We start from the raw sequence: 10799 nt of genomic DNA, 5'->3' as shown, positions 1-10799 counted from the left end.
CTCTCCATGGTTAACACACCCAACTCTTCATACCTTTCTCTGGCCAGGACTTGCTGACATTGAACAATTTTGAGCCAACATAGTGTGTCACCATTACTGAAAGGAATTTGCTCTGTCCTTTCCCCATCCCTATCCCGCACAGCCCCTTCCCTTGTACTGGCATGAGGTTTTGGCCACATTTGGCCATTGTGACCAAGGACTGGTAAACCTATCTGGGTTTAAAACTCACCAGTATATACTTATGCATTTGCTTATGTATTTTTACCAGGAACATTTAAAACTCAGCTCAGCACTGTGCTCAGCTCGGTTCTCTTGTGCTGGCCCACAAGGGAGGATTAGTGTAGGAATGAAAAAGAGCAGCAGGGAATAAAATAATTTCCCTTGGTGGTGAAGCTGATTCACGGAGGCTTAGCATGTTTCTGAGGCTACAGCCCCTACTAAATGGAAACTCACTGCCAGCCAGATATTCTGTTCATCCCTTGAAATGCATGAGGGCAGAATCAAAGTGCCACTCCATAGCCTAAGTGGAAACCATGGTAGACTGGAAAAATCAGTCCTCCCCTCTTCTGAGATCTGCCCATCCCTGGAGGACAGCCCTCTTAGCTGTTGGCAACCTTTCAAACTTTGTGTACAATAAGCATTTCCTAAGAGACAGGTGGATTTAGGGCAGTGAATCTCTGCCCACCGACAACAGGTCTGCTCTGCTTACTTCCCTTAGGCAGATGCCTGTCTGTCACCTCTGGCAGTTCCCCATTTGTCGGTCACAAACCGAAGATCTAATTTGTTCTTAAATTCTACACGGGAGGTTGCGTGTGTGAAGGAGGCATCTGACCAAAGAACTCAGTGGGCACTCTGCGAGTGGGAAAGAGAAAATCCGCTGGTATTTCAGAGAGGAAGTGGTGTGGAGCCTTGATGATAATTTTCTCATCCCTGGGCGATGAGAGCTCCTTCTTCCCCGGGGTGGCTGAGCTGTGAAACTGCTTGTGTGAAAACGGCTGGGAGCGGGGAACAATTGGCTGATGAAGTGCAGCAGGTAGCATGTGTTAACCTGGGAAAATGGGGTTCATCTGCAAGGACCCCGGTTTGCACGCCCCCCCCCCCCCCCCCCCCCCCCAGTCCCCTCACGCACCCAACCTGATTCTGATTCTCCACTCATTTAAATCGGTCTAAATCAGGGCCGGCTTTTAAAGCCGACCCGAATTCCACCAGGAAAACAAGCAAAACAACACCTAGGGCTGAACAACAAAGACCCTCCCGTACGCAGGCACAGCACCCCGTACCCAGAGCCCGATGCTGCCCACGGGGAGCTCCCCCCGCGTCCCTTCCCCCGGGCTCAACCCCGCAGACAAAGCCTTGCGCACCTCTGCGCCAAAAAGAGCGCAGCGCAGTGCCGGGCGCGCAGACAAAGCCGCCCCCCCTCCACCCCCCCTGCCCCGGGCAGCCCCGGCGCAGCCCCCCGCAGCATGCGGGGCCGCGCAGGGCTTCCTCTGCGAGTGGGCTGGTGACGGCGGCTGCTCGCTTGCGGTTTTTTTCCCCCTCCTTTTTTTTTTTTCGGTGCTGTGAGTGTTATTTTTTTTTTTCTCTCTCTCTCTCTCTTCACCAACTTCCTTCCTGCTCCAACTGCCAAAGCGCAAAGCCCAGCGCGCAGAGCGGAGGAGGACCCCGCTTGCAGGCACCGCTCAGCCGGTGAGTACCAGCCCCGGCGAGGGGAGGACGGGGGGAAAGCCGGGTGAGGGGGTAGAGGAGCGGGCTCACACTCCCCCCAGTCCCCCTCCACCGTCCACCGTCCACCCTCCGTCTCCCCGTGGAGCCGCGCAACTTTGCGCCTTTGTTCCCGGCGGGTGGCTCCGCTACTCGGCTCCGTTATCCAGCCCGGCCCGAGGAGACGGGCAGGGCCCTGCCTGCGTCCGAGGGGGAAGCGAGGGTCGGCGCTGTGATGGGGTGGGAGGCAGCTCCCGGGGGGGAGCCGCCGCGGGGTGACGGCGTGTGTATCCCTGCGGTCCCCGGGGGCGGCTGGGCAACGGGCCCCTTTTCTGTCATCGAGCACCAGGGGCGGCGAGATGGGGAAGCCAGGGCCGGGGGCACTGTTTTGGGGGGGGGGGGGGGGGGGGAAGGGGGGGGGGGCGGTGTTTCTCCTCCGTCGCAGAAAATTGCTTCCTCCATACCAAACCTTCTTCCTGGAGATAAGCCCTCGATCGGGAGGTGGTTTGGGTGGGGGTGGGGTGTGTGAATTTGATGCACGGAGGAAGGGCAAACAACATCATGACCCTGTGACACGGCTCTTTGTGCCCCTTGGCGGCATGGGGGGGGGGAGGGGGGGGGGGGCAAGGAAGTAACCATCATCCACCATGTCTCCTGCCCCCTGCCCCCTCCTGCTGCAGATCGTGAGTGCAGCCACAATACACACACACACACACACCACCCCGCCACCTCCCCCTCTACCCCCCTCCCCCCACCATTCCCTGACACAGCTGAGGGACCCCGACATCCCTCGGCAGGGCGTGATTCCTTCTTCACCTCCTGCAGCCATCTCTCTCTGGCAGCGGGTCCCTAGTGCTGCCCCTGCACCTCTCCCCTCTGGTTTGTGGGTACCGCCGGGCCCCTGAGGTGCAGGTGATGCACAACTGAGGGTTGAGGCTGCAGGAAGGGAAGAAAAATGTGTCAGGGCAGGGCACAAGTCACCCACATTCTTCCTTGCACAGAGCATTTATAGGGTTAATTTTCTCATTTTTAATGATGCTCATGGCCTGAAGCCATGCAGGTCTCCATCTTAGCCCAGCCCTTGGCCTGGGCAGTGATACAGGAGCCAGGGGACCCCAACAATTGGGTACCAACATGCTCGCTTTGGGTAAGTGCTGGTGCCTGAGCCCAGTAGTGTATCTTGTCTTGCAGAGAGGATCAGTCCCAGAGCTGCAGTGATTAGAGGCAGGGGCAGCTGAGATGTGAGCTTTTCTCTTGGTTACCTCCTGCCTGGGAATTTGGCAGGAAGGCAGACAGGGTCAGGTCTACAGCCTGGGGAGAAATGCCAGAATTGGGTCTGATTGGTACTATCCTGAGATGCGTGTGAGCCAGGGCTTGTTCAGCCCAGACAGCCTGGCTGGTGGTGTTCCCCAGTGGGCTCTTGCTGTTGGCGCAGCAGACTGCCTGTCCACCTCTTCGGGAGTTTTTCAGAGCCTAAAAGCATCCCCTCTCAAGTAAGCCGCCCCCATGAGTTAGCAGGGAAGGTCTCTGCAGCATGTGTGATGAAAAGTGAAGGTCTGAGGGATGGGGAACAACCAGCTGACTCTGCCTTTTCTCTGCATGTGGCCAGAGATCTCTGTCTCTGTTGCCTGGGTCTCTGCTTCTGTGATAAACCACAACCTCACCCCATGGAGGACAGGAGCAAGCAGGCAGCTCTGATCTGTGGGGGTAGTGGTTGCATATGCAGCCTAGTACCGTGAGAGAGCTCGGGAGAGTGGAAATGACTCAGATCTGCAGCTGGAGCCCAAGTGGAAGGCAAGACCTGGTGGTGGCTGCCACAGCTCATCGTGTCTTTTTCCTGTGCTGGGTCTGGGATGGCAGCAAGGGGATTGCAAGGCTGTGCAGGGGCTGCAGAGCAGTGGGCCTGAGCAGTCATTTTTTTTGCAAGGGAGCTTCTTGTTTCCTTCCTCATGAGGACAAGTTCAGGGGCCTTTCCCGTCGTATGTAGTTCCTTCATGCGTAGGGCTGGGCATGCACTCAGCCAAGGCTGTTCAGCTGCTGGGATGTGCTTCTGAACCGGGATTCACTTTTATTTTCCATCTGCTTGCTCCACACTAGTTCCTGACTCACCACAAAATGCCGTTGCAAAGTAGTCTTGCATAAGTGCTGATGCCCATTAGCATGCCACACTGAGACTCCGTGTTCCTGTGCTGCTCCATCCTTCCTTCTGTCCCTTTGTAACATGCCAATATACTGCTGTTTGATTTTGAGGTTGGTTTTTTTTCCCCCCACTGGAATTGCACTGGGAGGTTGGCATATTACTCATTGCTGCCTGATTCCACTTGCTGATTCACTCTGAACTGTTGCACATACATAATTTTTTTGAATTTCCTTTTGGTTTTAACAAATTAGAAAAGTATCCTGTGAGCTCCCAATTTAGCTTTTGGGAGCAGGAGCAAATGTTAGAGGCCACAGCTGCAGCGGGGGTTAAAGGGCTTAATGGGAAAAATTGCAAATAAGCAGGCAAAAGGGGAATTTTCAGCAGGAGCAGCCACCAAGAAGGAGTTACTATAAGGATAAGCTGAAGTGAACTGAATGATCTGTGTAGCTCAACTGAATGCACTCGCTGCCAAACGGCAAGGAATGGCTTGGACGTTTGCAACCACCACCACCACACCAGGGCACTGCTGTGGTTTCCAGCCTTTCCCTGAAGAGTGGGAAGGTGGCTAGGACCATGTGGCTGGCTCCATAAGGCAGACAGCTAAAGGGGACACTGCTTACATCTCCTCCTGCCTTTGTCTTCTGTTCCCTGCCCTCCACCTGGTTGCCCCTCAGTTGATCTCTCCCTGCTCAGGCTCCTGTTTGGGATGCCACCCCAGCAGCTTCTCTGCCCTCCTGCATTCAGCGTCGCCATGTCCCAGTCGCGCTGTCTGCGTGGCTGGGGACTCAGCTGTCCTGCCTCTCCTTTTCAAGAAGCCCCACTGATGCAGAGCAGGTAGGCAGCACTGCTCTGCAGCCGGGCTGCTTGCGGTCACCATTGTGCTTCCTTCCCCAGTGGGTAGGAGATGCAATCAGAGCGGGAAATGAGCTGTTCCTGGGAGCAAGCACAGGGAATGCCAGCAGATAGACTGCAGCGTGTGCATTTCCTTGAGGGCTTCAGCTAACTTGCTGATAGAAGGGGGTTGCTGTCAGGTGTTCGATCTCTGCCTGTAACACTGCCTGACCGTGGCTTTTAACCCATTACAAGAGGGCGAATTAAACCCCTGGCCTTGGCTTTATTCGCCTGTGGCAGCGGTTCTTTGTGCTAGATAGCTGGCAAGCGCTGAAACCTTGTATGGTGGCTTGTAATTGCAGGGTTGCTGGCCAGCAACCGCGCTGCAGAGTGGCTGTAAATCACTCTGGTTTCAGCCTCCGCTGCTCCCGCACCTCCTCCCCGGGAGGGAAGAATGGAGTAGGTCTGCGTGTGCGCGTGGTGCCTGCAGGGAGAGGAGCGGGGGCAGAGGGGGGTTGTGTTCCAGCCAGAATATGAGCACGGCAGTGTTGGGATTGCAGCCGATCGCTGTCGCCATTTGCCTGTAACGATCCCGCTGTGTTCGGCGCTGGGCGGGTGCCTGTCGGCCCCGGGCGACTGAACCACACTGTGCCCAGACCGAGTGTCCCCAGGGACACTCCTGTGGAGCAATCCCATTGACTGCCCCCTCCTCTGTTAACCAGACCGAGTGACAATGACTGAGAAGACCCAAGAACCTCATGTGGAGGAAGACGATGATGAGCTGGATGGGAAACTCAACTACAAACCTCCCCCTCAGAAAACACTGCAGGAGCTGCAAGAGCTGGACAAGGATGATGAAAGCCTCGCTAAGTACAAGAAGTCCCTGCTGGGAGATGGACCTGTGGTAGTAGGTAGGCTGGGTCAACCTGGTAGGAAGGGACTGGGAAAATGCATTGCAGCAGTGTGCTGTGGGGATGGGGCAAGGTGGCCTCAAAAAAGTGGGAACTTGTTTGAACGGGCATATGTGCTGCTTCTGCTGGGGTACTGGGGATGGGCAGGTGGAGATATGCATGTAAAGGAAGCAGGGAGGATGCTCTGAGCATTAGGTGTAAGGTTACTAGGGAGCACTGGCATCAGATGGGAACTTGGGTTGGGAGGTGTGTGGGCCTCGGAGGACTCCTGAGGGGTTAGAGACATGAGGGGACCAGCCTGTGCTAAAATGGAGCTCAGAATGCTCTTAAGAGGGGAGTCTCCTGTAGTGAAAGGACCTCCTCTGGGTATTGGTATGGGGGCTGGAGGGATCTGTGTTGAAGAGCTCTGGTAGATGCATGGTCCTGTTGTGCTGAGAGAAGCCCGGCATTGCTGGGTGTTTCATGAAGTGTGATTTCTGTGTGGGAAAGCAACCCTGTTTCTTCAGTGTCGTTCCCCCTCCCCCACCTCCCATTTAATTTTGCAAGCTGACAGCTTCCCTTGCCTTTCCTTTCCTGCCTGCAGACCCAACAGCTCCCAACGTGGTGGTCACCCGACTTACCCTGGTGTGTGACTCTGCTCCAGGACCGATCACCATGGACCTTACAGGTGGGCACAAGATTCTGCCCTTGGGCATGAATGGGAGCAATCTCAAAGGCCCCGTCATGCTTCAGATTGAAAAGGAATTTGTCCTCGGGTTGCTACAGGGAGTTTTAGAGGAGAACTCTGAGGGCAACTTAGCTTTGTTTCTTATTCTAAGGTATACACATATGAAAAAGAAAAGGAGATGTAACAGAGGAAAATGTCAAGGGTCTTTTTCTTCAACTAAACTGCTCTAGAAGCTCCTGCATCTCTCCTGCCTTCTCTTTTTACTTCCTTTCAGTGAAACCTCATGAGCACAAGAGATGTGCAGCCTGGGTAATGGGCTGTTTTGAAACTTCAGAGTCGAGCAGTATTGCAGTTCCTGGGTACATGGGGAGAGAACCAGGGGTTCACCTTATATGGGCTTTTCTGCAGAGAGAGGAAGCTGGGCCTGAAGGAGCAGAGAGGCTTCCTGTTCAGCTGAAACCATGCAGAGCTCTGCAGAGCCCAGGCAGCCTTGCAAGCTAGGCAGGAGCTGTCAGATGTGCTCTGCTCACCACAGCCTCTGGCTCGGCACGGGTGAAGCCTGTACACGGTCCTGCAGATGCCCAGTGATGAGTCCATACATAAGTGGATTTGTGTATCTGCGCCCAGATCTGCGTGTGTTGAGGTGTTACCTGCACAGATGTGGGCATAGACACACACATACACCCAGGCGTTCCTGTGTATGGGCTCTCACAGTGCAATGGCTTATACAGGCCTCTGCATGCCCATTTTACAGGTGCACCAGCTTTTGAAAGGATGCTCCCCTCTGACACTGATCCCAGCCCCATCTCACTACATGTGGTCTCTTCTTGCTGTGTCACCTCCGGCTAATGGGTCGATCCTCTCCTTACAGGTGACCTTGAAGCACTCAAGAAAGAGACCTTCGTATTAAAGGAAGGAGTGGAGTACAGAGTTAAGATCCACTTCAGAGTGAGTAGTTTTCCTTCTGGTCGCTTCTTATCAGCTGCTGACGCCAGTCACTGGCAGTCTGTCAGATAACTAGAGACGGGCAGCACGCCGGCCAGAAAGTTGGGCCCTTGCAACCCCCCCCAGCTTCAAGTGTCACTCCACCCAAGAAAGGACCAGGTCTTGCCAGGGAATTGCTTCTGCATGCTTGTCCCTTGGAAGAAGCTGCTTTCTGTCCACCCACAGCGGTGAACAACAGGTGATTTGGAAGCCAGATGGGTGGTTTTGGCTGAGTGAATCTTTAATTCACACAAAGTGGGAATGGACAGGGAGGAGAAGAGATAGTGGCTTTCCATGAAGTACTGGTACTGCATTGCTGGGTTTCATGCATCCATGAAAAAGATTTAATACTGTAGCATTTGGCTGACGATGCCTGAGTTTTTCTGGGTTGTGATATACCTAAACAGGCTTATTTCTCCCCCTCTTCCGCTAACAAGTGTGTCAGCCACTTCTTCTGTTTCCAGCGGAAAGTGAAACTCAGCCACAGTACAGTGTGGCGTCCAGCACTGAAGTGATCACCTCCATGTTTGCTGCAGATAAAGCTGGCGTTGGCAGAGAAGGCAAAGAGGGATGGAACATAGTTCTCCTGAAACAGAGGAGGGAAAGTGTTAATGTTGTGAGTTCAGTAGGAAAGATTTCCCTCCTTCTCTGATGCTTGCTCGCTCTCTCAGAGATGACTTTGTCCCCAGAGACACCTCCAGCTCTCCTTTGTGCTGTGAAATATTTCCATCTGTATCTGAGCCCTGTTGACAGGAGAGGCCTGGAGCCAGACAAGTTATTCTAACTCCCTCCCTCAGTCCCAAGACTGGTAAGAGATGGCACCATGCAAATTCTCCCCTGGGACGTAAAAGGATCTGCCCGTCTTGTTTCCAGATTGAGCAGTGCTGCAGGGAGGCAGTGTATGCTGGAGGGGGACAACAAGGGATACATCCAAGCTGTTCATAGGAGATTTGAGGAAAGATTGTGAGCAAAACTGCGTCCCTCTGTTTCCTGGGATGAAACTTGCCAGCTCTCCAGGGTGCTTAGAGGGCAAGTGGGAGTGCTCAGCTAATCCTGCCCACCCGTTTGTGCTGGATGGATTACTCTAGCCACCTATCTTCAATATGGAAATTATTAACTGGGAGCTCCCTGCTCCATTTTCCTTTGTCCTCATCAGCCCATCCTCTGATGCTGACTGATGTGCTCCAGTCAGCTTCAAAGTTGGAAAGGATGGGGATGTGCAGGAGACGCACAGAGGATGCTGTAGGTCTCCGGGAGTCATGTTAGGACTCCCCACAATGTGTCCTGTGCTGAGCCTTTGAGAGCAGTGGTATAGGGAGCCAGGATGGCTATGTGTCTAAAGAGAGAGAAAACCAGCAGATACAGAACCAAATCCTTTCCCTTGACACTTCCTTCTGGTCACTTCTTGCAGGTAAACAGGGATATTGTGTCAGGACTGAAATACGTGCAGCACACCTACCGGACAGGAGTGAAAGGTGAGTAAGAGACCATGTGTCCTGCACACCAATGCTCCTAACACCATGTTCCCTCTGCTCAAAGAAGTGTTCCTGCAGCTCTAGGCCAGGACAGAGCCTCCCTTGGCCCTGAGGGTCTGCTATGTGCCACTACAGAGGAGCTACTCAGCAGAGTTTATCAGCCTGCACTCTGCATCACCCAAGCCAACTGTTTCCTGTTCCTGCATGAACTCAGTATGAGACAGCTCTGGTAGCTGTATGCTGCACCACTGTCTGTAGCAGCAAAGTCCCCAGAGACACTGTTTAGACAGTGCTTTGCCACAGATTTCCTCTCCACACAGAGCTCTTTACCACTGTAGAGTAGCTCAGCCACCCCCGCCCCTGAAAGTTCTTCCAGATGCCCTGGGACCAGCATCCCATTTGACACATGTAAGTGGTGTCTTCTCACCAGAAAAGACAAGTAGTGGGAGATCGAGAGAGTTCTCAAACCATACGCTGTGTGTACCTACTCCCTTCCAGCAGCACACACACGTGAGAGGGTACAGACTGCGTTGCCTGTCCATCTGCTTGTCCATCCATTTATCCTTCCAGCTGTCCTTGTGCTTCAGTAACCCACGTTTTCCACTAATTGTGATCTCCTTGCTGACACGGGCCGTCCCTTTCTCTCCCCACTGTCTCCTTTCTGTGTGTGCTCTGTGCTGTGCGCTTGTGGCTTCTTCTGTTTGTTATCCTTCCCCACCTGAAGGGTTCATCCCTTATGGATTGTTTCCTTCTAGTGGACAAAGCCACATTCATGGTTGGCAGCTACGGGCCACGGCCAGAGGAGTATGAGTTCCTGACACCAATTGAGGAGGCTCCCAAGGGTATGCTGGCTCGAGGCACCTATCACAACAAGTCCTTCTTCACGGACGACGACAAGCACGACCATCTCACCTGGGAGTGGAACCTGTCCATCAAGAAGGAATGGACAGAATGAGTTCACCCAGTTTGCCTTCCCCCTTCCCATCCCCCTGCCTCCTGCACCAGTCTCCAGGTGGGCCATGCCCACCACGCTGCTCCTTCCTGCCACCGTGGCCGGCCACAGACCCGGCAGCCCTTCCCGTGGGCTCCGGGGCTCTGTGCCAGCCCCAGTCGATGCACAGGCCTGTGGGTGGCCTTTGCTGCTTCTTCTGATACACCGAAAATAACTCGCCTGTTCTCACCACCACCCCATCACGACACATAATGGGTTAAATTGGGAAGCATCTTCCTCCCTCTCTCCCCAGTACTTCCTCCTGCTGCCTCCATCTCTCCTGTACCAACTCCGGTCCCAGAAGTGCCTTTTCTAGGAAACAAGATCACCTGGCAGGGGCGGACTGGTCCCTGGAAAATCCCTATCTGAGTTGCCATGTGCTCTGATTCATTGTAAATGGTTATTTACCTCCCGTGATGGTCTCCTGGTCTGTATCTGGTGCCCTACCCTGTTAAAATCCATCCTTGTGCAGGAAAAACCAGTCAGGGGGAATGCAGCTAGATGTTGTAACAAGACTTCAGCATCCCAAGAATAAAATAAGTTTCTTTCTTCTTTCCTGCATGAGTGTCCTGTTCTTTCCTGGAGTGTGGTTTTCAGTGAGGTGGATGTAGAGAACGCGTTGTGGGAAGGCTTAAGAGCATCTTTCAGAAGCAAAATAGCCCTCCTTCACAACACCAGCCTAACTCCACAGACAAATTATTTCAGAGCTGATTCCTTCAGAGGTTTCATGAATGCTTTGAAACCCAAAGCCTGGTCTGTGATGGGGGTGGGCTCCTAGGGTAGACAGCTTCCAGCTCTCATCCTGGGTGGCAACTGAGTGAGCCCAGCGAGCTGTAACATGGCCTTCTCATGTTTGATTCTTACTACAGCAGCTGTTCCTTGTGGCCAGAGCCAATGCAAGAGCTGTACGTGCCGGTGGCCAAGCGCAGGGAAACATCAGTCTCTCTGGGACCCAGGACTTGGAGAAATGAGGTGACTCCTTCTGTAGGGAGGAATGTCCTCACCCAGCTGGGGCACCTGGTCACATAGGGGCAGGGTGGCTGACATGTCCAGCACTGTAGGTGTGGACATGCTGGGGCAGAGTTGGTGAGAGTCTCTG

At 53.9% G+C, this 10799-nt stretch overlaps 1 protein-coding gene across 1 annotated transcript; it reads left to right on the top strand.

The window, feature by feature from the left end:
* Positions 1-1316: 1316 nt before the first annotated feature.
* On the top strand, positions 1317-10259 carry ARHGDIB (Rho GDP dissociation inhibitor beta). Its single transcript, XM_084276880.1, has 6 exons — positions 1317-1686; positions 5395-5583; positions 6167-6250; positions 7122-7198; positions 8646-8709; positions 9465-10259. Exons 2-6 carry the CDS (start codon positions 5406-5408, stop codon positions 9662-9664), a joined length of 603 nt encoding a protein of 200 aa, XP_084133006.1. The 5' UTR covers positions 1317-1686; positions 5395-5405; the 3' UTR covers positions 9665-10259.
* The last annotated feature ends 540 nt before the right edge of the window (positions 10260-10799 follow it).

Source organism: Gallinula chloropus, assembly GCF_964237585.1.
Source record: "Gallinula chloropus genome assembly, chromosome: 1".
Taxonomy (NCBI): Eukaryota; Metazoa; Chordata; class Aves; order Gruiformes; family Rallidae; genus Gallinula; species Gallinula chloropus.
Note: the sequence above shows the minus strand (reverse complement) of the source record. Positions and strands in the feature narration are given on the sequence as shown.